The sequence below is a fragment of the Carcharodon carcharias genome, chromosome 11, assembly GCF_017639515.1.
Source record: "Carcharodon carcharias isolate sCarCar2 chromosome 11, sCarCar2.pri, whole genome shotgun sequence".
Classification (NCBI taxonomy): Eukaryota; Metazoa; Chordata; class Chondrichthyes; order Lamniformes; family Lamnidae; genus Carcharodon; species Carcharodon carcharias.
Genome location: NC_054477.1, coordinates 27,578,316 through 27,603,811, shown reverse-complemented (window position 1 = coordinate 27,603,811; position 25,496 = coordinate 27,578,316). Strand labels below are relative to the sequence as shown.

Below are 25,496 nucleotides of genomic sequence, written 5' to 3'. Positions count from 1 at the left end.
ACGAAGGCCTCCTCTACTGAGCTGGTGGCCACATGGCAAGGGCTGATCTCTGCCACTGGTAAAACGCTGGAGAGCCTGACTTGCCCTCAATTGGAGTCTTGAAGATTTAAATCAGCTGCCTGCCTCTGTGGAGCGGGCAGCCGATGTGCATCCTGGTCCGCCCCTGGGCAGTCTGCTGTGGCAGGAATGCATCGGGGACCCATGCTAATGCAGCTCCCCCTATTCCTCCAGCCGTCGCACCTCAACCCCATCACCACGCGGCCAGAAAAATTCTGTCCAGTTATGTTCAGCACGATTTTGTTAGGTTTGATCTCTATCTGTGCAATTTTAATTGGGTAACTTAATCACAATGCATATTTAAGTTACCTAGGTAGCAAGGCTGCCACTGGTGTAAGGATACATATCAGATAGAACTTTGGATCGGCCATCAACTTCTGCATAGTCCAGTAGGGATTGGATGGAGGGTAGCAGGTAGGACAGGTTGCATTATAACTTAATGCAACAGTGAAGAACAGGAGGATGCTGAAAGTAATGGAGACAACATGCATCCAAGTCTGAAAACATAAAAGAAAACAAGTTGATCCTTTGGAACGATACTTGCATTATTGAATTATTTCAGTCTTAAGCAGCTGATAAACAGACATTAGTCAATTCATGCAAAGTAGAACATTTTGATATTTGATAGGACGCTTACAGAGATTCTAAACACATTAGCTCTATTTTGTAAAAGTGACCTTTAAATGTCAATTCTTATTCATTGTACAATATGTGAGCCTGAAGGCCCCATTTTCAAACTCATCCTGAATTAAGAACATAAGGATGTTTAGGAACAGGAAAAGGCTACATGGGACAAAGAGCCCATATAGTTTTGCTGGACCTCAAAGCTTAGCTACAGCCTTCGTGCTATATGGACTCGACCCTAATTCTGCGGGTGGGTTTTCAGCAAGGTAAAATCTCGTCCTATGTCTCAATCCAATCACTTATCAGAAACTTACCAAGTAGTAGATTGCACCTGCTCTGGAAGCACACTGGTTAACACTTCCCCCCAAAAAATCCTGTGCTATTGTGAATGACAACTGCTCCAAAATAGTGCACAGCAACAATAATTTGCACCTTTGTAGCACCTGCAATGTCAGAGATATCTCAGTGCACCTCATAGGGACTTGAAGATGAAATGGACACCAAGCCAAAGAAGATGTTAGGAGGGGCGAACAAAAGTTTGGTCAAAGAGGTGGGTTTTAAGGAGGGTCCCAAATGAGGAATGTGAAGGGCAAGAGGATTTAGAGTGGGAATTTTAGACACGTGGTTTCGCTGCCTGAAGCTATGCCTCACCAAACGGCAGCGTGTAGATGAGAATGAGGGGGCCAAGGACAGGATATTTAGGATTTCTAGAGGTGCCGTTTTCAGATGAGAAAAGAAACCATTGCTACAGATATGCTGACTGTAATTGGATAGTTAAGAGTAAAAGCATGGGAAGACAGTTCCTCTGAGCTAACTAATGGAGGAGAGGCATTGAAAGAGTTTAGCGTGGTCGACTGTGTTGAAAGCTTGAGAGAGGTGGAAGGGGAATAAGGCACCATGGCGATGGTCACAGAATCTCATTCACAACTTTAGTTAGGCCGGTTTTAGTGCTGTGGCAGTGAAAAGCTGATTGGTGAGAGACAAACAGGGAGTAATGGGAAAGATGGGCATGGATTTGAAAGACAACATGTTCAAGAACTCGGGAGAAGTAGGGGAAATTGGGAATGAGGCAGCAGTTTTTAAAAAACAAATGGGAGATGAGGAGTCCATCAGTGCAAAGGCAGATAGGCTTAGGGAGGAGAGAATGGAGGAGTCTTGGGGAGATACTTGGGGCAGAGTGGTAGATTACGAAGGTTGGAAGTAGGTAAAGTATTTGAAGGAGAAGGTGGTGCTAAAAGAGACAAAGGTGTGATTTAGTGATAAGGGCCACAACACCACCGAGTCAGTCAACATCCATGAGCCAAGTTTCAGTCCAGAATAAGCAGGTAGATGTCAACAGCCACATTCATGACTGAATGTCCTTTCTGATGGGAAAAATAAAGAGGGACACTGACTGATCTGCTGGCAGACTCCAAAGGTCTAAATAGTGTCTTGGTTAAGTGGGATAGAGAGCAAGCTGGTGATTTATGCCCAAAGCAAGGCAGGATGGTTGGGAAGAATGACGAGATGGGACAAACCGGTTGGGGTTGCTGCTTGTCAGGAGACAGGTACCTGGATAGGCCCTTTGATGCCAGGGTCCGGGATGTCACGGAGCGGCTGCAGGACATTCTAAGGAGGGAAGGTAAGCAGCCAGTGGTCGTGGTACACATTGGTACCAACGACATAGGTGAACTGAGGGATGTGGACCTGCAAGCTCAGTACAGGGAGTTAGGAAATAAATTAAAATGCAGGACCTGAAATGTAGTAATCTCAGGATTACTCCCAATTCCACGTGCTAGCGAGAGCAGGAATAAGAGGATAGATCAAATGAACACGTGGCTGGAGAGATGGTGTAGCTGGGAGGGATTCAGATTCTTGAGGCACTGGGACTGGTTCTGGGGAAGGTGGGACCTGTACAAACCGGACAGGCTGCACCCAGGCAGAACTGGGACCAGTGTCCTTGCGGGGGCTTTTGCTAGTTCTGTTGGGGAGTATTTAAACTAGTGTAGCAGAGGGATGGGATCCCAGGAGTAGGATCAGATAGGTCAGATTCAGATTAGAAAAATGGAGGTAGAACATTAGCTAGGGACGTTGTGATAGACATGGAGTTACAGGAGAAGCAAAGTTTACAAAGTGTCCAGCAAGGGAAATTAACAGGGTTAAAATGTTTATACTTCAATGCAAGAAGTATTACAAACAAGGTAGATGAGTTAAGGGCACAGGTAAACACATGGCAACAGGATATCATTGCTATAATGGAGACCTGGCTAAAGGAGGGACAAAACTGTCAGCTTAATATCCCTGGTTAGAGTCTTCAGGCACCATAGAATAGGAGATAAAAAAGGAGGGGGTGGGGGGTAGCACTAATAGTTAAAGAATCAATTCCAGTTGTGAGAAGGGATGATATACTAAATGTGTCAACAAACAAGGCTTTATGGATTGAGCTCAGAAATAAAAAAGGTGCAGTCACACCACTGGGAGTATACTACAGACCCCCAAATAGTGAAAGCGAGATAGAAGAACAAATATGTAGGCAAATTTCTGTTTGTAAGAACAAGAGGGCAATAATAGTAGGAGACTTCAACTATCCTAGTATCAACTGGGATTCAAACAATATAAGGGGCACTGAGGGAGAAAAATTCATGCAGTGTGTCCAGGAAAATTTTTTCAACCAATTAGTGGCAAACTCAACGAGAGGAAATGCAATTCTAGACCTAGTCTTGGGGAACGAAGAAGGGCAAGTGGGTGAAGTGACAGTTGGTGACCACATCAGGGACAGTGATCACAATTCAGTTAGATTTAGCATTACCATGGAAAAGGACAGAGGTAAGGCAGGAGTAAAAGTCTTGAACTGGGGGAAGACAAATTTTGCAGAAATGAGAAGGGACTTGGCTGAGGTGGACTGGACAGCACTGCTGGAGAATAAAACAGTGGAAAACCAGAGGGAACCACTAAAAAGCGAGATCCTAATTGTACAAAGTAGACATGTCCCCTAGAAAAATAAGAGTGGTACTGCCAAATCTAGACCTCCCTGCTTGTCTAGAGGAATACAGGGGAAGATCAAACAGAAAAACAAAGCGTACGATAGGCACAAAGAATTAAGTACTGCAGATAACCCAGACAAATATAGGAAGTGCAGGGACGAAGTAAAAAAGGAAATGAGGTAATCAAAGAGAGGGCATGAAAAAGATTAGCAAGTAAAGTTAAAGATAACCCAAAGATGTTTTACCAATACATTAATGCTAAATGGTTAGTTAAGGAAAAAGTGGGACCTATCAGAGATGAAGATGGAAACTTGTGTGTAGATGCAGAGGCTGTGAGAAGGGTTTTGAATGAATATTTTGTTTCCTTGTTTACAAAGGAAAGGGAGGATGTAGATATAGTAGTCCAGGAGGAACACTGAGAGATATTGGATGGGATAGTCATAAAAAGAGAGGAAGTACTTGAAGCGTTGAAATCCTTGAAAGTTGATAAGTCACCAGGGCCAGATGGATTGTTTCTGAGGCTGCTGAAGGAAGTCAGGGAGGAGATAGCAGATGCTCTGTGGATGATTTTCCAATCTTCACTAGATACAGGGGAGATACTGGAGGGCTAGAGAAATGCAAACGTAATTCCATTGTTTAGAAAGGGATCAAAGGAAATGCCAAACAATTATAGGCCAATTAGTCTTACATCGGTGATGAGCAAATTAGTAGAATCAATCCTAAAACACAGGATTAACTGTCATGTGGAAAGGCATGGACTAGTCAGGGATGGTCAGCATGGATTTGTTAAAGGAAGGTCTTGCCTCACAAATTTGATTGAATTCTTTGAGGAAGTGACAAGAAGGGTTGATGAAAGTAGTGCAGTGGATGTTGTGTACATGGATTTTAGCAAGGCATTTGACAAGGTCCCACGGGGCAGATTGGTCAGGAAAGTAAAAGCCCATGGGATTCAGGGTAATGTGGCAAACTGGATAAAAGGTTGGCTTTATAACAGGAAACAAAGTGTAATGGTTGATGGATGCCCTTGCGAATGGAAAGTTGTCTCAAGTGGTGCTCCATAGGACTCGGTGTTGGGACCCTTGCTGTTTGTGTTATATATTAACGAGTTGGATGTGAACATGGGGGGCACGATTGGGAAATTTGCAGATGACATGAAGACTGGCCAAGTAGTGGATGGTGCAGAGGATAGCCATAATCTTCAAAACGATATAGATGGGTTGGTGGAGTGGGCAGTAAAGTGGCAGATGGATTTTAACATAGAGAAGTGTGAGGTCATACATTTAGGGAGGTCAAACAGTTACAAGGATTACACAGTAAATGGGAATATACCAAGAGGGGTAGATGAAGTGAGAGATTTTGGCGTACAAGTACACAGGTCCCTGAAGGCAGCAGTTTAAGTAGACAAGGTTGTAAAGAAGGCATATGGAAAGTTCTCCTTCATTGGCAGAGGTATAGAATATAAAAGTAAGGATATAATGTTGGAATTGTATAAAACACTGGTGAGGCCACAACTGGAGTATCATGTGCAGTTCTGATCACCACATTACAGGAAGGACGTAATAGCTCTGGAGAGAGTGCAGAGGAGGTTTACAAGAATGTTGCCAGGGTTAGAAAAGTTTAGCAACGAAGAGAGATTGGATAGGTAGGGGTTATTTTCCTTAGAACAAAGAAGGCTGAGAGGTGACTTGATTGAGGTGTACAAAATTATGAGGGGAATAGATAGAGTGGACAGGATGAAATTGTTTCCCTTGATAGAGAATTCTAGAACCGGGGGCATAGAGTCAAGATAAGTGGCAGAAGGTGTAGGGGAGACATGAGGAAGAACCTTTATACACAGAGGGTAGTGGGTGTCTGGAATTCGTTGCCCAAGTTGGAGGTAGAGGCAGAAACTTTAAACTCTTTTAAAAAGGACCTGGATCTGCAACTAAAGTGCTGTAAGCTGCAGGGCTATGGGCCAGGTGCAGGAAGGTGGGACTAAAAAGGGCACCTGGGTGTCCTAGGGCTGGTATGGACAAGATGGAATGAATGGCCTCCTTCTGTGCTGTAACTTTTCTATGGTTTTATGGAAAATGCCAACAGAGGAGGATCTGGGCTTATTCAAAAGAGGTTTCAAACCTGGAATGACAGTAGGACTGTGACAGGCTGGACTACAGATAGGGAGAACAAATTACCTGAGAGGGGAGAAATGAGAGGTGGCCTGACCGGAAGGCCCATCTCTCTCTCTCTCACATGTGCGCACACACACGTGTGCATGCATTTTTACTCAAATATTTTTAACAGTGCACTACCCAGATCAAACTAACTGTTAGCAATTGCTCCAAGGGTTAAGTTGGAAACACAGGCATGCTTAACACACTCGGGTTTCTAGCTATCATAATCTAACTTTGGATATTCATTACTCATCTTTTTAATGCAGTACTGCACCATCTCTAAATGTTGAAAAACTGAACAGCCAATTGCAGCGGTTACTTCAGTTTAGCTAAAATTTGACCTCATTCACAAAGAATGGTGCATTTGGCCAGTCAAGTTTTTGAAGGTTTAAGATATTTGTAATGCAGGGGTTAGAAACCAAGAAGAGCAGTGACAGAAGTACAGGAGAAGTGCAACTTAAGTTGCAATGGAGTTGCTTACTGCACTAACATTAAGGAAGAAAAAAGATCCTGTTATAGCTTTGGTGGGCAGTTACCCTCATTTTTCCTTAATACTGAAGAATATGATTGAGGTGACCAACACTATAGCACCTTTATTTGGGTGTATCTTGCTGATAAAAGCCATCCTGCATCTCTTGTGAAATAAAAACTGGGAACATTCAGCTGAACCATGAGGAGGCGTGCTAAGTGTTCCCAGCAGTTATTGGTATTTTTTTGATTCAGATTTTGAGCATCTGCAGTTTTTTTTTGCTTATCCTATAAAACTGTTCCATGCCAAACTCAGGTAAATTAGCTAGTTACCAGTGCAAAAATGGCACAGTCCCTAGCGCTGCAAAGCTAAATTTTATTTATTTTTTCTCTAAGGAAATCCCCGATATACCATGTTTCCGTACAGGGAGATATCCACAAGGATAAGGCAGAGAGAATTGGTACACATTCCACAGCTTTTGCAAGAAACATCAAGCTGCAGGTCAAATCTAAAAGGACAATGCAGATAAGAAGTCACTCGTTACCCAGGTTTTCGTTTCAATGCACAAGTGCATTAAGATAGTGAATAGAGCCAGCGTGGTGATGGGTGTTCCCCAAGTAAAAACATCAACATCAGAATCTTGGTAGGCCTACAATAGAGAAGCAAAAACACATTTCAAAACCAGCTATGGCTTTTCACTTGCAATGCAATAATTTTACTTAAATTTGCTTCAGTCATAAAAATAGACATACCCAATATGGGAAGAAGAAGCAGATCAGACTTTGGTACAGAGCATCAATCATATTCATCCAGAACATGTATGGCTTATATTCCTAGAAGAATGAAGTAATTAAAAGGTTGATTTGCTGTAGAATTTGCAATGGCTGTTAACACCGCCTCAAACAACAAACAGTAATTCTATTAGTTGTGTGACGGTTTGGTCTGTAGAGAAATCTGTTCTTTTTAAGTCCAGTTAGAGTAATTTGTTGTGGCTTTGTAATAACAAAACCTAATTTATTAATAACTGAAGGGTTGACAAAATAGCTAAATTTTAGCTCCAGTACACTTACAGGCAATTTAATTTATTTAAAAAAAGTATACTGTCTTCATGATGGCTTCCAGAGAGCAGAATCATTTCAAATTCTTTTTCCCAACATATATGAAGGCAACTCTCATGGGTACACTCTACCAATAACATATGTAGCTACTTGTTTAATGTTTAAATTATGAGGTAGAAGTTGAAGTAATATGTGAAAATGATCTTGAAAACGTTTCACCAGTGCCAGACTCAGAAAAGGTTAGGAAAGCTCTTCAGTGCTTGCCTCATGTTAAGTCCTTGTATCACAACCATCAAGCTCAGGTCCAAGAGCAGCATTTCATTTTGGGGAAGAGAAACAAAAATAATGGAAGCCAGCTCTTCAGTGTGGTGCACCCCACAGGTAGGATGTGTTTTTGTAAAATCTGAGGACCAAACTGGACGATTTCGCTTACCTGAAGGTGAACTTCTGAAGCTTGGCAGCAACGTGAGGCGGGGGGAACAACAAAATACTTTTCTTCTTTACTCTTTCATGTGATGTGGGCATCACTGGCAAGGCCAGCATTTGTTGCCCATCCCTAATTGCCCTTCAACTGGCTAGGTCATTTCGGAGGGCAGTTAAGAGTCAATGGTCTAAAGTCACACATAGGCCAGACTAGGTTAAGGATGGCAGATATCCCCACTAAAGGACATTAGTGAATCAGATGGGTTTTTATGACTATCATTACATGACACTTGCTTTTAATTCCATATTTATTAATTGAACTTAAATTTCCACCAGCTGCCGTGGTGGGGTTTGAACCCATGTCCCTAGAGCATTAGCTAGCATGTTCATTCTTCATGCTTGAGACTAGGTGGCATGTGTTAGCCAATATGCCCTCCACTACCAAATAGCCTACCAATGCAATCTTAATCCAACAGATGTGTTAAGATGTTAAGATGTGTTAAGAACAGTTATTATAGACTGATCTGTAGCTGGACACTCGGTTGGCACTGCCTCACTCAGGGACACTGACCCCTCCTGAGATCCTGGCAGAAAACCAGATAACTCAGCACAAGTCAGGATTTGACTGCAGTAAGCACCAAGTGCCTGTATAAAACTGGTGTAATTCGAAACATTAAATTTGAAACTACCTGAATGCACTACTTGATGGAACATAAAAAACATTAATGTTAAGAAGCATCTATCATTTGAAAATATAACTAGACTGCAGAAAAATTGCCTCTAATTTGTCTGGTGAGGTTATATTGCCACACATATTGCAGCCAAGGATGTGCTGAATTCCATAAAGATTCCTCCATGCAAATATTCAGCATTTTGCTCCTCAGAGGAACATTACCTCAGAATGTTGTCCACTTTTGTAAAGTTGAGGTAAGGCTACCAGGGTTTCTGCTGAAACATCTTTATCTAGTATTCCAGTGATGAGTTGAGGGATCGAAGAAAACAGAAGGTTAAAGAAGATAAGGTACCACTGGTCTATCATTGCTGATCCTGAGAATCCACAGAAGAATTGATACCAGAAAAGAAGGGCAACAAACATCTGGAAAAAAAAAGCATAGCTTGTGATTTGTGCTTGCTGAATTGAATAGTAAAATGCCAACACAGCGTAAGTGAAACAGAAAAGTTCTAATCTTTGGGATATTAAGTATAGGCTACAGTTTCTGAGGTAAATACCACACACAATTAGGGGCCAGTTGGCTACAAATGTAGTGCAGAATAAAACTAACATCATGGATTCAATCCCCCTAGCGACTGAGGTAGTTCTTTGGGGGGGTGGGGGGTGCAAATCTACCTCCTCACATTGTCCTAGAATGATATCATGAACCTGCAGCAAAGGACAAAAGCAGAAAAACACTGTCCAAGTCATCCGCTGCAGCTACCGAGCCACCTAGATGTCTTGGATCTTCCCTTGCCTCTGGGTTCATGCAAAGGCAGCTGAGAGAGTGGGGGCAGCAGCATGCATCCTTTCTCCACCATAATCAAATTCCTTAGGTTTAGCTGTAAAGAGGGTGACCTTTGAAATCACCTACAGCTTGGACATATTTGAACAACAAGGGCTCTATCACTACTACAATGCAGAGTTAGAAGGATACCATTAAAAGTGAACCACCAGTTAAATAAAAGGGTTAAGATTAGGTACAGAGACAAATTAAATAATTTAAAAGTAACCTGAAAATGCAAATGCAGAATAATGACAACACTATTATGTAACAATGGCGAGATCACTTTGGGGCTTTCTTTTTCATTATGCCTCTGTGAAGTGCCTTGTGACATTTTTCTATATTGAAGGAGTCATATAAATGGAAGTTACAGTAGTAGTGCTATTGTGCAGTTGCGCTAGCTCATAGGAGGTCAAAAGACACATTTGGTAAAAATCAAAGAGGGACGTGAAAAGGTCCTGATTGCATGAGCTAGAAGAGAAATTAAAGCTAATTGTAGTGCAACTATCAGGCTCTCATCAGTACCCATGCATTTGGCAGATCCCTGGTTAAACTGCTGAATGCAAATGTACCTGCAGAGATCAGAGGCAAAAATAACTATGTGCATAGGTGGTTGATGCTTGTGCTACTAGAGTGGCCATTTTCTAATGTTAACAGTGTGAGGGTGGGAGCACTAATTTTCCCTGGACATGAAAAACAATGAAAAGCAATGTGGCTTCATACAAAGCTGGTTTTACAGTGGAGCTCGCGTGAATTCAAACCTGTCTGAGTGCTATCTAAATGGCGGAAAGCTAGAAGCATTGGTGGTCCAAAGGGGCTTTGGGGTATAGTGCACATAGACCACTAAAATGTCTGGGCAAATACAAACAAAAACGTTTACTGCTGGTCTTTATGTTTAGAGGCCTAGAAGTCAAGAAGTTAGAAGCATTGCTACAACTATCCAAAGCTCTGGTTAGATCACACATGGAGTATTGTGAGCAAAGGAAAAAAGTCCCTGATGGGAGTAGTTTTTAGGCTCCCTGACCGTGGTTACACAGTAGGACAGAGAATAAATCAAGAAATAATGAGGGCTTGTAAGAAAGGTACTGCAGTAATTGAGAAAGATTTTAATCTTCGCATAGATTGGATGAATCAAATTGGCAAAAGTAGCCTGGAGAATGAATTCATAAAATGTATCCAGGAGAGTTTCTTAGAACAAAATGTTCTAGAACCAACCAAGGAACAGGCTATCTTAGACATGGTAATGGGAAATGAGACAGGATTAATAAATGACCTCATAGTAATGGATCCTCTAGCTAAAAGTAATTATACTATGAAAGAACTTCACATTCATTGTGGGGTGAGAAATTTGGTTCGAAAACGAGTGTCTTAAACTTAAGTAATGGCAATTACATGGGTAAGAAGACTAAGTGGAATGGGAAAATAAGTTAAAAGGTAAGACAGCAGAGAAGCAGTAGCATCCATTTAAGGAGATATTTTATAATTCTTGAGCGATATATTTCACTGAGAAAGAAAGACTCTACGAGAAGGATGTACCATCTGTGGCAAACTAAGGAGGTTAAGGATGGTGTCAAATTGAAAGAAAAGATGTTCACCACTGGAAAGATTAATGGTAGCCCAGAGGATTGGGAAAACTTTAGAAACCAGCAAAGGATGACTAAAGAAATAAACAGGGAGAAATTGGAGTTGAGAGAAGACTAGCACAAAACATAAAAAAGATAGTAAAAATTTCTATAAGTATAAAAAAAGGAAGAGAGTAGCTAAAGTGAGTGTTAGTCTTTTAAAGGATGAGATTTGTGAATTAAAAATTAGAAACAAGGGGCTAAATTTTGCCATCGGCAAGCGGGGAGTAGGGAGCAGGGTCCGCTCACTGAAGCGTAAAATAACCCCTGACATCATCCCGCCCCATCTAAATTTTCAGGAAAGCGGGGACACAGCCAATTCAGGCCACTGACAGGATCATTGAAACAATTAAAGGACCTGCCCGTCCAGCCCTAAGGTTGACGGGCAGGCCAGGTGCCCCAGCGGGAATTAGAAAAAACATGAAACCTCATCCACCGGCGGGATGAAGTTTCATGAAGGGATTTAAAAAGTTTAATAAAGTTTTAGTGTAAATTATGACCATGTCCCATCTCATGTGACATTGAGGGGGACATGTTAAGGATTTTTCTTTCTATTTTTAACATTTTTAAAAGTGTCAGCAATCTCCCTGAGGCAGCGCTTAGCCTCAGGGAGATGTGCGCTCTTTCATACACATGCATGAAAGAGCGCACTCTTGCTTTTGGGGAATTCCACCCCCTCCCCCCCCACCCACACAGGGAGTGCATAGCGCTTCCCGGCAGACGTCACACTGGGCGGGCCTTAATTGGCCCACCCACGTAAAATGGCGGCGGGGCCCGCTTCTCCAGCAGGGATTGGCTCCCTGCCCGCCAGAGATTGGGTTGGGCCCGCCCGCCCGGCAGAAAATTCTACCCAAAGAAATGGCAAAGACTTTAGACATTTTTGTTATTCTTTCATGGGATGTGGATGTCACTGGCCAGGCCAGCATCTGATGCCCATCCCTAGTTGCCCTTGAGGAGGTGCAGGTCAGTTGCCTTCTTGAACCACTGCAGTCCATGTGCTCTAAGTACACCCACAGTGCTGTTAGGGAGGGAGTTTCCAGGACTTTGATCCAGCGACAATGGAAGAGCGGCGATATATTTCCAACTCGGGATGGTGAGTAGCTTTGAGGGGAACTTCCAGTTGGTGGTGTTCCCATGAGTCTGCTGCCCTTTTCCCTCTGGATGGTAGTGATTGTGGGTTTGGAAGGTGCCGTCTAAAGAACCTTGGTGAGTTTCTGCAGTGCATCTTGTTGATGGCACACACTACTACCACTGTGCATCGGTGGAGGGAGTGAATATTTGTGGTTGGAGGGACAATCAAGTGGGCTGCTTTGTCCTGAGTGGTGTCAAGCTTCTTGAGTGCTGTTGGAGCTGCACTTATCCAGGCAAGTGGAGAAAAGTCTATCACACTCCTAACTTGTGCCTTGTTGATGGTGGATAGGCTTTGGGGAATCAGGAGGTGAGTTACTCGCCACAAGATTCCTAGCCTCTGGCCTGCTATTGTAGCCACAGTATTTATATAGCTGGTCCAGTTCAGTTTCTGGTTAATGGTAACCCCTCAGGATGTTGATCGTGGAGGATTCAGCAATGGTCATGCCATTGAATCTGACTTCACACCAGAACACACAAAAAGCATCCCAAGAATAGTAGAAAGCAGGAGACAAAAGGGAGGGAGAAACCAGAGAGCTCACAATCTCTGGAGAAAAAAATACTAGGAAAACTAATGTTACTAAAGGATGACAAAACCCTTTGACCTGACGGCCTGCATCCTTGAGTCTCAAAGGAAGTGGCTGCAGAGATCTTCCAAAATGCCTGGAAAGGTCCGCATGGACTGGAAAACTGCAAATGTAACACCACTGTTCAAGAACGGAGCGAGACAGACAGAAAGCAGGAAATGATAGGCCAGTTAATCTAATGTCCATCATTGGGAAAATGCTAGAATTCATTATTAAGGAATTAGCAGCAGGGCATTTAGAGACTCATAATACAAACAGGCAGAGTCAAAATGGTTTTGTGAAAGGGAAATCACGTTAGACAAATTTATTAGAAATCTTTGAGGATGTACCAAGCAGGGTGGATAAAAGGGAAACCAGTAGATGTAGGAGTGAATATTATAGTCCCCCGTGACGTATTTGAAAATGGGTTGGGACACATAAATTAAAGTGGGTGGCCAGCCTGCCTCTTTTCTGCCCGGCCCCGATATTATGGGGGACAGATAAGGCATTACCCAGCCCATCTTCCCTTAGGCCTATTGAGGCCCTTAAGTGGACACTTAACTGCCACTAAGGGTTTCAATCCACCTCTACTGTAATTTTTCATCCGGCTGAGGTAGACAGGAAAATGGCAAGTAGCCTGGCAGCTTTTACCGCAAGGGCTGCTGGTGGGCAGGAAGGGAGGGTACCTTCTTTGAGGAGGGTCCCCTGTGCCCATCATAACCCTCCATGCCCCCCTCCCCCCAGCCTCTAAAACCCTATCCCCCTCCCTTGCTGGGGTCTGCCAGGCAGGCTTGTCTAAAATCCCCTGGCTTATCTGAGCTCCAGGATTCATAGCACTTTGTCTTTAAGGGTTGCTTGTAGTCACAGCTGTTGCCATTACTCCATCCTGACACTGCTGGGACCACAGGACTGCCAGCTAATCAGATTGGCCAGCAGCTCTCTAGGGCAAGACCTCTGTCCCTGAGAGGCAGAAGTCCCACTCTGAACTAATTAAGGCTGACTCCAGTGTACTAACGCTGCAAGTTAGCCGGAGTTCTGGTCGGCACAGTGCCGACAGACTTTTCGGCTGGATGCTGGTCAACTGTTCCTCCAGTAAATTTCAGCCTGTAGTATATTTGGATTTCCAAAAGGCATTCGATAAGGTGCCTCAGAAGATTACTGCATAAAAGCTCATGGTGTTGGGGGTGATACATTGGTATGGATAGATGATTGTATAACTTCCAAGAAACGGAGATCGGATAAATGGCTAATTTTTAGTTTAGTAAACTGCAACTAGTGGAGTGGCACAGGGATCAGTGCTGGGGCCTCAACTCTTTATGATCTATACTCATGACTTGGGTGAAGGGTCAGACTGTATTGTAGCCAAATTTGCTGATGATACAAAGACAGGTAGGAAAGCAAGTTGTGAGGGGGGTTAGAGAGAGTCTGTGAAGGGATATAGATAGGTTAAGTGAGTGGGAAAAATTTGGCATGTGGAGTATAATGTTGAAAAAATGTGAAGGTGTTAACTTGGGTGGTAAGAACAGAAAAGCAGAATGTTATTTATGTAGGGATAGGCTGCAGAATGCTGTGGTACAGAGAGATCTGGGTGTCCTTGTACATGAATCACAAAAGGTTAGTATGCAGGTCCAGCAAATAATTAGGAGGGCAAATGGAATGTTGGCCTTTATCACAAGGGTGGAGTATAAAAATAGGGAAGTTTTGCTGCAACTGTACAGGTCATTGGTAAGACCACAGCTGGAGTACTGCGTACAATACTGAAGAAGGTTCATACAAACTCGAAACGTTAACTCTGTTTCTCTCTCCACCACTGCTAGACCTGCTGAGCTTTTCCAGCATCTACTGTATTTTGCTTTTATTACACTGTGTACAGTCTTGGTCTCCTTACTTAAGAAGGGATACACTTGCATTAGAAGCATCCCATGCTGATTCCTGGGATGAAGGGCTGTTTTATGAGGAAAGGTTGACCCTATTCTCATTGGGGTTTAGAAGAATGAGAGGTGATCTTATTGAAACATAAAAAATTCTGAGGGGGCTTGACAGGGTAGATACTGAGAGGATATTTCCTCTCGTGGGGAACCTAGAACTAGGAAGCAGAGTCTAAAATTAAGGAGCCTCCCATTTGAGATGGAGATGAGGAGGAATTTCTTCTCTCAAAGGCTTGTTAGTCTTTGGAATTCTCTTCTACAGACAACAGTGAAGGCTGGGTTATTGGATATATTCAAGGCTGAGTTGGACAGATTTTTGATTGACAAGGGAAACAAGGGTTAGGGGAGACAGGCAGGAATGTGGAGTTAAGGCTACAATTACTTCAGCCATTACCTTATTGAATGGTGGAGTAGGCTCAATGGTCTACTCCTTGCTCCTATTTCTTATGTTCTGGGCACCCTGCCTTATGAAGGATATATTGGCCTTTGAGGGAATACTGTGTAGCTTTATCAGAATGATGGACTCTTAGGGCTATGTTACAAGGAGAAATTACAAGAACCAGCTTTGCATTCCCTGGAATTAAAAAAATTAAAGGTGATCCAATTGAGGTTTTCAAGATAACAACAGGGAACAGATAGGGTGGACTGAGGGGAACTATTTCTGCTGGTTGGGGAGTCTAGGGCTAGTGGCATGGTCTAAAACGTAGAGCCAGACCTTTCAGGAGTTAAATTAGAAATCATTTCTTCATGCAAAAGGTGGGAGAAACTTGGAACTCTCTTCTGCAAACAGCAGTTGAATCCCAGGATTGTTACAGTGCAGAAGGAGGCTATGCAGCCCATCTTGCCTGGTGCCATTTTTCTGCCTTCTCCCCGTAACCCTCCACATTCTTCCTTTTCAGATACCATCCTAATTCCCTTTGGAATGCCTCGATTGGACCTGCCTCCACCACACTCTCAGGCTGTGCAGTCCAGGATGCTTTTATCAATGATGCTAGATTAATGGTTAACTTTATATCTAAGGATGATAAACCTCTGTTAACCAAAATGTATGGAGGAATATAGGGCAAAGGCAGGTAAATGAAGTTAAGTCATAAGCACTAAGATTAAAGCAAAAAACTGTGGATGCTGGAAATCCAAAACAAAAACAAAAACACCTGGAAAAACACAGCAGGTCTGACATCATCTGCGGAGAGGAACACAGTTAACCTTTCGATTCCTTATGACTCTTCAACAGAACTAAGGAAAAATAGAAAAGAGGTGAAATATAAACTGGTTTAAGGTGGGGGTGGTGGGGGGGGTGAGTGGGTGGGACAGGTAGAGCTGGATAGAGGGCCAGTGATAGGTGGAGATAACCAAAAGATGTCATAGACAAAAGGATAAAGAGGTGTTGACGGTGGTGATATTATCTAAGGAATGTGATAATAGGTGACATTAAGGGTAGAAAGCAGGACAAGCAAGGTACAGATAGCCCTAGTGGGGGTGGGGTATCCATTGTTTCATCTCTGCCTTTTAGCCTATTTCGATCCCTTTTCTATTTTTCCATCCATTGTTTTATCTCTGCCTTTTAGCCTATTTTGATCCCTTCCCCCCACCCCACCCCCACTAGGGCTATCTGTACCTTGCTCGTCCTGCTTTCTACCCTTAATGTCACCTATTATCACATTCCTTAGATAATATCACCACCGTCAACACCTCTTTGTCCTTTTGTCTATGACATCTTTTGGTTATCTCCACCTATCACTGGCCCTCTATCCAGCTCCACCTGTCCCACCCCTCCCTTAAACCAGCTTATATTTCACCTCTTTTCTATTTTTCCTTAGTTCTGTTGAAGAGTCATAGGGACTCGAAGCGTTAACTGTGTTCTTCTCCGCAGATGCTGTCAGACCTGCTGAGTTTTTCCAGGTCTTTTTGTTTTTGTTTTTTAAGTCATAAGCATTCAGGTAAAATTCCTGCAGAAATCAACTTTGATGGGCTGGGCACTGAGTCTGAATGGTCAAAAACCACCTTCCAAACAGGTCATGTTCTCTCAACTTCCAAATGGCCAACGCTCCAGGGGAGGACAAAGACAATGCGAAAATGCTTCAAGAACATTCTGAAGCTCTCCTTGGAGGACAGCAGCATTGACAATGATGACTGATCATTCAGAATGGTGACAACATGTCCATCAAGTTGCATCATACTTTAAGTCTCAATGTCTTAACGATGAGGCAGAGCAGCGGCGGAGTGGAAAGGAAACAAATCCTGCACTCTGGATCCCGCTACCTTGTGGGACACCCTGCCCCACATGACCAAAAGTCTGTAGATCAAGAATTGGCTAGCTCAGTCACACAAGGAACCATGATAAACTCACGACCCTGAGTCGACGTCATCCTTGAACTAAGGGACAGTCGCCACTGATGACAGATCTGCCATGAGTACTGGAACAGGCTCAAGCAGCTAAAAGGTCTTTTCTATTCCCACGCAAACATTGCTTGGCTTTCGTGCTGCTTCCCTCAGCTAAAATGGACAATATAATTCCACCCTAATGACCTCGATCAAACTATCTCAGTTTTCCCATGATCAAAAATGTCATGCGATGCACCAGTGAGATAGATAAGGAGAAGTCCTTTGGGACCAAGGGACAGAAGCACGTGTTAAAGAAAGTGCCAGTCGAAAGGCAAATTGAGGAGCACTTGCTTCACGTTGAGATTGTTGATTCATGGAAAATGTTGCCACGTAGCGGGTGGAAGGAAACTTGGATGAGCCACTCCAAAATGCAATGTGCAGATTCCAGATTCAGCAGCAAAGTCAGGAATATGGGTTTGGCACCAAGTCAGGTTGAAAATGAAAACAGTCAGAGAGTGCCTTGCACATGCTGCTAAAAGACACAGAAAACTGGAAGAGATGAGGTTGGGAATTATTGGTCATCCTGTCTTAGATATTTCAGTATTTGTCAGAATGAATCATCAAATCCTTGTAGACACAAAAAGACAGGCGTAAATACTGGAACTCCGAAATAAAAAAAAATAAAAAAGGTTATGATTAAAACTTCCATCAGTTCACCTCCAGTTAATTAATCAACCCGCTGTGCATTTCTAATATCTTCTGGTATTTTCCCTTGTGAAAACAATTATATTCTTGCTGGACAGGTCTATATGGGTTTTAATTAATCCCATTAACTACTGCAGACATTTTGCACACAGATTGGCTAATTAACCATGTAAGCGGGCAAGTATCTGAAGCAAAGCATAATGTAGTAGCTGCAGCTAAAATTCAGGGTACGCCATGCAACAAAATAGTAGAGTGTTGTAATCAAATATGTACACATTATAAAAATAAGTCTGATTTTAGAATGTGCCTCACAGTCTCACCTGTCTGGTGGCATCTCTGATCTACTAATATACATTTAGGAAATACTGCATTCATGCATTTGGTCAATTGTCTTACAGAAATCTGCTTAAAGTTACAATGGCTGATAATGTTGACACTTGGGAACACAGTGTAGGTGCTTATACTGGTTATATTTTGGGGCTACTTTATTGCTGTCACGCCTATGCAGCATCAGTCTGCCCTCTGCTTATTAGCTAGTTTCAGACTGACGTGGTGGGTATTATGCTTAAAGTTGGTAATAGAAAACAACTTACTGCATTTTTATAGAAAAAATATAGCACCATGTTGGCAAGCCTGGAGTAACACCAATGACCGTGAACCAGCAAGAGTTTCTGTAAATGTCGGAACCGTGCGATGGCAAAGTCACTTGCCATTACTGCCTGAAATACAAGAAAAGGAAATAATGCAAGAAAAGGAAATAATTGCACATGGGTTCCCTATACCACCAGATCTCCATTTATTAAGCCTTTGTAAAATAATTGTTATTGAACCAGAAACAACAAAAAAACAGCAACAATTTTGCATATAGAACAATAACCCAAGGTGCTTCACAGAGGAGTGGTAACAAAATTAGGTACGATGTCAAAGAAGGAGCTATGAGGAACAGTGAAGTCAATGAGATGGGTTTTAATGAGTGCCCTAAAGGGATGGAAGGTTAAGTGTCAAAATGGCACTGAAGGAGGTCATTTAGCCCATTGAGTCCATGCCAACTCTCTGTAAAGCAACCCAGGCCCATTCCCCCTCCTCAATCCCCGCTGCCCTGCAAGGTTATTTCCTTTCAGTGCCTATCCAACTCTTGGATGAGGAATCATTTGGGTAAGGAATTCCAAAATGGATGGCTCGGGGGGCTGCAGGTGTGAAGTGGTGGAAGGGGAGAATGCACATGGAGTTAAAAAGAAAGTGAGAGGGTTGTGGGAGGTTATAGAAATAGAGAAGGGTGAGGCCATGTCTGGATTTAAACACAAAATTACACATTTGACATGCCGGAGGTTTGGGAGCCAACGTAGCTCGGTAAGGTTAGGGTTGATGAGTGAGCAGGACTTGGTGCGAGATACGTTATGGATGACAGGAATTTGGACAAGATCACATTTATAGAGGATGGGGGCTGGCCATTGGGTATTCGTTGAGCCAAGAGGTGACAAAGGCACTGAGGAGAATTTGGCTGAGACAGGGGTAGCAGTGGTCTTTGTGATGGACAGGAGATGCTATTTGAAGCTCCACTTGAGGTTGAATAGAACACTTGGGTTACAAATAGCCTGGTTCACCCTGTGACAGTAGCTGGGGAGGGGCGGGGGTGGGGATGGTGGCCCAGGTGACTGGAGGACATAGTGTGAGGTGAGGGCCAAAGAGACAGCTTCTGTCAGCCCAATGTTTAATCTCATAAAATTGCAGCTCATTGATAACTGGATATTGGACAAGCAATCTGTAAATATAGAGGCAGTGGAAGGGCGGAGAGGTTGAGTTGAGTGTCATCAACATAAACGTGGAACCTGACCTCGTTTCTGCAGAGGAAGGTATATCAATAAAGAGATAATATGTAGATGATGAAGAGCAGGGATAAATCCTTAGGAGACTCGTGAGTTAACAGTGCAGGGATGGGAACATTGGTCCTTGCAATGAAATAATAGGCATGAGATGCTCATAAATGTCATAAAACTGGAACAGATTATCTATATAAATGGACAGTTGATATGAAATAGTACAGCACAGATGGTGGTCATTTGGCCCATCAATTATTCTGGGCTGGCTCTTTCGAAAAGCAATCCACTTAGTCTCGCTCCCCCACTTTTTCTCCCATATCCCCGCAATTTGCTTCACCTTCAAATATTTAAGGACAATATTGGTGCCCCATTCCTGCGACTGGGCTTCATCTTCACACGCGCTGCGAGCTGAATTAGTGCTGCCGATAGCTTGCTGATCAGGGGCGAGAAGAAAAAAAATGGGAAATCTGGTGGCTCCTTCATAAAGCCGAGGTGCAAGTTGTGCTATCGAAGGTGAAGGAACCGATTCTGGGACAGGTAGTGAGCAGGGAGAAATGCTCAGCCCCAACACGCAAAAATAATGGGAAAAGTCATTAGTTCACATTTTTGGCCCTTTAAAATCCCTGCTGGTTCAGCTGCTCAAAGCTCAGTCTTGAGGAGACTCCTGTCTATTTGGGGTGGTAACACTAACCGCTTAAATCCAGGCCTGCTTGTAACATTGTATTGGAAGGGTCATGCAAATTAATTTTTATTTTATAAAAAGCTGTTCATGTCAAAAAGGCTGGATACTAGGTAGATGAAATGCATGCCCGTTACTAAGTGACTAACGTATTGACACTGTAACCAGTGTGAAAATATGGTGGTATGCAGTCTGACCTCCTCCACTTAATGAAATCATATTTAAATTCTGACATGTTAATTAAACTGTCAATGGGTAGATGAATGAAGAACGGGGAGTTGTACACAATTTGCTTTAATTATTTCTACCAGGCGAGAATTTTTCAGTGAGTAAAATGTAGAAATGAAGATTGTGTCAACAAACATCAATTGCTGTGAAAAGCAGAGTCAAGTTGGATCTAAACTGTTGGTAAATGTTAGATCTGCAGCTGCCCTGTTAAAGGGTGAATGATTGGTAAATGCACCACCCAGTGTGGTCTTGAACTATACAGACCAAAAAGGTCCAGATGTGGTCCTATGTGGAATAACTTGATCTGAGCCAGGGTTGCAGAAAGCACATTACAATTGACTTCACTGCCCCTGGGTCATGCAGGAACTTGACTACCAGGTATGAAAATTGAAGCGTGTGGATGAGGATAGATTTGGTTATGATGTGCCCCATTGTTAAATAGCATATTGATGTTCACCGTCTAGGCTCCCACAAGGACCAATGTTGGCTATGCCTTCAGCTGTCTGGGCCCTCAGCTCTTCAATATACTTCTTAAGGGAGGCGGTGATATAGGGGCATTATCAGTCTATTGGTAATCCAGAGACCTGGGTAATGCTCTGGGGACCTGGGTTCGAATCCTACCATGGCAGATGGTTGAATTTGAATTCAATTAAAATCTGGAATTAAAGACCCGATGATGACCATAAAAATACCATTGCCGATTGCCATCTGGTGTACTAATGTCCTTTAGGGAATGAAACCTGCCATCCTTACCCTGTCTGGCCTACATCTGGCTCCAGACTCTCAGCAATGTGGTTGACCCTTAAATGCCCTCTGAAATGTCCTAGCAACCACTCAGCTCAAGGGCGCTTAGGGATGGACAATAAATGCTGGCCTAGCCACTGACGTCCATATCCCATAAACATATTTAAAAAATCCTTTCCGTTTCCATCCCCACTTTTAAAATCTACACTTTTGAGCGAGCTTTTAATCACCTGTCCTAATATCTCATGTGGCTCAACATCAAATAATATCTGATAACACTCCTGTGATGCGGCTCAGGTTGTTTTACCATGTTAAAGGCACTACGTAAATGCAAGTTGCTACTTGGGCAAAGTAGCGAGTGCCAGTGCTTCTGGGACAGTATCCCAGCAAAGTGCTTTCAGGGAAAGGGAGAAAGAAAACTAACATGCATTGAATAAAACAGGAGATTTGTACCAGAACTGACGGGTACCTTCAAAACTGACGGGCCATTCCACAAATTAACAGTCCTCCATCAACACAAAAACCATTAGAGTTATTTGTGCACTTCAGAGGCAGATTTTTGGAAACGGGTACCATGAAATGGTTTTAGATTACAATTACCTGCATCCCTTCCTGGCCAGAGATTCCCACTCCAACATCAGCAACCTGGATCATGCTCACATCATTAGCCCCATCTCCTACGGTTAATGAAAAAATAATGTGACAATGTGCTTGCTTTCCATCTTTTAGCTAACCAGTCACGATCTTTCTTTTTCACAGGATGTGGGCATCGCTGGCAAGGCCAGTATTTGTTGCCCATCCCTAATTGCTCTTGGGGTGGTGGTGGTGGTGGTGAGCCGCCTTCTTGAATCGCTGCAGTCACTGCAGTGCAGGTACATCCACAGTGCTGTTAGGGAAGGAGTTTCAGGATTTTGACCAAGCGGCAGTAAAGGAATGGCGATATAGTTCCAAATCAGGTTGGTGTGTGGCGTGGAGGGGAACTTGTGGGTGGTAATTTACTCATACACCTGTTGCCCTTGTCCTTCTAGTAGAGGTCACGAGTTTGGAAGGTGATGTTGAAGGAGCCTTGGTGAGTTGCTGCAGTGCATCTTGCAGACAGTACACGCTGCTGTTACTGTGCGTCGGTGGTGCAGGAAATGAATGTTGAAGGTGTTGGATGGGGTGCCAGTAAAGCGGGCTTCTTTGTCCTGGATGGTGTCGAGCTGCTTGAATGTTGTGGGAACTGCACTCATCCAGGCAAGTGCACACTATTCCACCACACTCCTGACTTGTGCCTTGTAGATGGTGGACAAGCTTTGGGGGGTTAGGAGATGAATTACTCGTCGCACGATTCCTAGCCTCTGACCTGCACTTGTCGTCACAGTACTAATGTGGCTTGTTCAGTTCAGTTTCTGGTCAATGGTAACCCCCAGGATGTTGATAGTGGGAGATTCAACATTGGTAATGCCATCGAATGTCAATGGGTGATGACTGGATTCTGTCCTGCTGGAGATGGTCATTGCTTGGCACTGGTGTGGTTCTGTGGTTATTTTCTACTTATTAGCCCAAGCCTGAATGTTGTCCAGGTCTTGCTGCATATGGACACAGACTGCTTCAGTCTCTGAGGAGTCGCAAATGGTGCTGAACATTGCGCAATCATCAACAAACATCCCAACTTCTGACCTTATGATTGAGGGAAGGTTATTGGTGAAACAGTTGAAGATGGTTGGGCATAGGAACTCATGCAGCGATGTCCTGGGAGTAAGATGACTGACCTCCAACAACCACAACCATCTTCCTTTGTGCTAGCTCTGACTCTAACTATTGGAGAATTTTCCTGTGATTCCCATTAACTCCAGTTTTGCTAGGGCTGCCTGATGCCACACTCAGTCAAATGCTGCCTTGATGTCAAGGGCAGTCACTCTCACCTCAAGTTCAGTTCTTTTGTTCATTGATGCTAGTTGAGTGACAACTTGGAGCTGCACCAACAGACAATGGAGCACAATACTATGGAGGTGATTTGTACTTCAGCAGATTTTTAAAAAGAAAAATATACAACTTAAGTTTGCACATCATGGAGATAACAGGGCTGAGCACAACTCACGTCTAGAGTGAAGTTTGCAAGGGCTGTATGTCAACCTAATAATTCTGACCTCAATGCATGTATTGGGTCCTGTGCAGGATTAGACTACATGATGCAGCAATAGCTTTGGAGAACTTCTGCTGTTCCTTTCAATGCAATTATTTTGGCAGCAAATTCTGGGCCATTATGAATACTTTGCTTCATAGAGAGGTGAGATGGCAGGTTGGTTTTGTCACTCTCTTGAACCAAGTACTCATTTTCTGCCTGCTAAGCTACCAACTACCTGCAGAAAATGCAATAAAGCCTAGGGGAGCTGTATAGTAAATAGAAAGGTTACTGTACATCCTTTCTGGCACTGGAAGGTTTTACTACTTACTGTATCAGAATGATGCTGGGGATAAAAAAGGTGTTAATTTACGAGGAAAGGCTGCATAGACGAGCCTTGCATTCTACTGAGTATGGAAGATGGGGTGTCTAATAAAGGCATTTAAGATGGTTAAGAACTAAAATTAAAAGGGAAAGCCACGCCATTTAGGGTGGCGTCAGCAAACACTTCTTCACACAGTAGTTAGTGGAAATCTCTCCCCTAAAAAGCTGCGGAGATTGAGGGTCAATTGAAATTTTCAAAACTGACATTGTTTGATTTTTGTTAGGCATATGTGTTAAGCGATATGGAGATACAGAACCACGGCAGGTAAACAGAGTTAAGATGCAGAGCCTGAAGTAAGGTCATCGACCCGAAATGTTAACACTTCACAGATACTGGCTGACCTGCTGAGTACTTCCAGTATTTTCGGTTTTTTATTACTTATCTTCCTTGTCTGCTTGGATTTTAATCTCCGTATACATTGGAACCAGGGTTATTCTGTTAGTGTTTTAATATGTTAATGTATTGCTACCAAAGATATTTGAAATGACATTCAAACATGGAGTTGCAGAAGCTGCGTCGTGACCAAATATATAATAGCATGCTATTGTGGCGGAGAAAAAAATATATATACTTGCCTATTGCCAAGGTCATTACTTTTAGCTTATCCCGGACCAGTTTAACCACCATACTTTTTTGTAGTGGAGTGGAACGGCAGCACAACACTGAGCGGCAACTTTGTGCTAATGCAAGAAACTTGTCCTCCAGTGTCTTTTCCAATGCAAAGCTCAGAGTCTTTCCATCGATTACCAAGCTGAAGTTGGGTCGCAGAGTGGGTGAGGTCACTGAAGTCCCATTTGAAGCAATAAAGTCAACCGATGGATTTTCAGCAACACTGAAACGTTTGTTCTGAGGACTCTTTGATTTAATGTAGTTCAAACACTGCTCCAGCAAAGCAGTGCAGGCCTCCTGTTGAAAAAAATTAGAAAAATAGAACAAATATTGCAGCACTATCGGGCACAGATCAACCGTTATGTCAATAATGAGATATTTTGTGCCCCAGTCAGCTTCTGTATTCAGTTCAGAATTATTTAAATTTGTCCTCACTTATCACCCCACCAGCCTCTGCTTTCAAAGGATCATCCTCCACCATTTCCGCCAACTCCAGCACGATGCTACCACCAAACACATCTTCCCTTCACCCCCTGTGGTGGTATTCCTCAGGGATCATTCCCTCTGGGACACCCTGGGGTCCTCTCCTCCATCACTCCCTACACTTCAACCCTCTCCCACGGCACCTTCCCATGCAATCGCAGAAGGTGCAACACCTGCCCTTTTACTTCCCCCCTCCTCACCGTCCAAGGGCCCAAACACTCTTTTCAAGTGAAGCAGCACTTCACTTGCACTTCCTTCAATTTAGTCTACTGCATTCGCTGCTCCCAGTGCGGTCTCCTCTACATTGGAGAGACCAAACGCAGACTGGGTGACCGCTTTGCAGAACACCTTCGGTCAGTCCGCAAGCATTACCCAGACCTCCCTGTCGCTTGCCATTTCAACACACCATCCTCCATCCTGCTTTCATGCCCACATGTCTGTCCTTGGCCGGCTGCAATGTTCCAGTGAAGCTCAATGCAAACTGGAGGAACAGGAAAAACAGAAACAGAAATACCTGGAAAAACTCAGCAGGTCTGGCAGCATCATGCCAGATTGATGCTGCCAGACCTGCTGAGTTTTTCCAGGTTTTTCTGTTTCTGTTTTGGATTTCCAGCATCCGCAGTTTTTGTTTTTATATCTGGAGGAACAGCACCTCACCTTCCGATTAGGCACTTTACAGCCTGCCAGACTTAACAAGAGTTCAACAACTTCAGATCATTAACTCTCCCCTCCATCCCCACTGCCTTTCCGAGCCCCCTTTTTCCAATAATTTATATTTTTTAAATATATTTTTCTTTTCCCACCTATTTCTATTATTTTTAAATGTATTTCCATCCATTGTTTCATCTCCACCTTTTAGCCTATTTCGATCCCTTCCCCCCACCCCACCCCCACTAGGGCTATCTGTCCCTTGCTTGTCCGGCTTTC

The 25,496-nt window shown here is 43.3% G+C and overlaps 1 protein-coding gene across 1 annotated transcript in view; it reads right to left on the bottom strand.

Annotated features, from left to right (window-relative positions):
* Nucleotides 1–25,496, bottom strand: part of atp10a (ATPase phospholipid transporting 10A) — a 173,934-nt gene that overhangs the window by 4,384 nt on the left and 144,054 nt on the right. The window contains exons 14-20 of the mRNA XM_041198658.1: nt 24,053–24,383; nt 21,586–21,662; nt 18,108–18,233; nt 8,640–8,840; nt 7,016–7,096; nt 6,808–6,912; nt 367–554 (exon numbers count right to left, since the gene is read on the bottom strand). Of these exons, the coding sequence (XP_041054592.1) occupies nt 367–554; nt 6,808–6,912; nt 7,016–7,096; nt 8,640–8,840; nt 18,108–18,233; nt 21,586–21,662; nt 24,053–24,383 (1,109 nt within the window). The remainder of the gene's footprint in view (nt 1–366; nt 555–6,807; nt 6,913–7,015; nt 7,097–8,639; nt 8,841–18,107; nt 18,234–21,585; nt 21,663–24,052; nt 24,384–25,496) is intronic.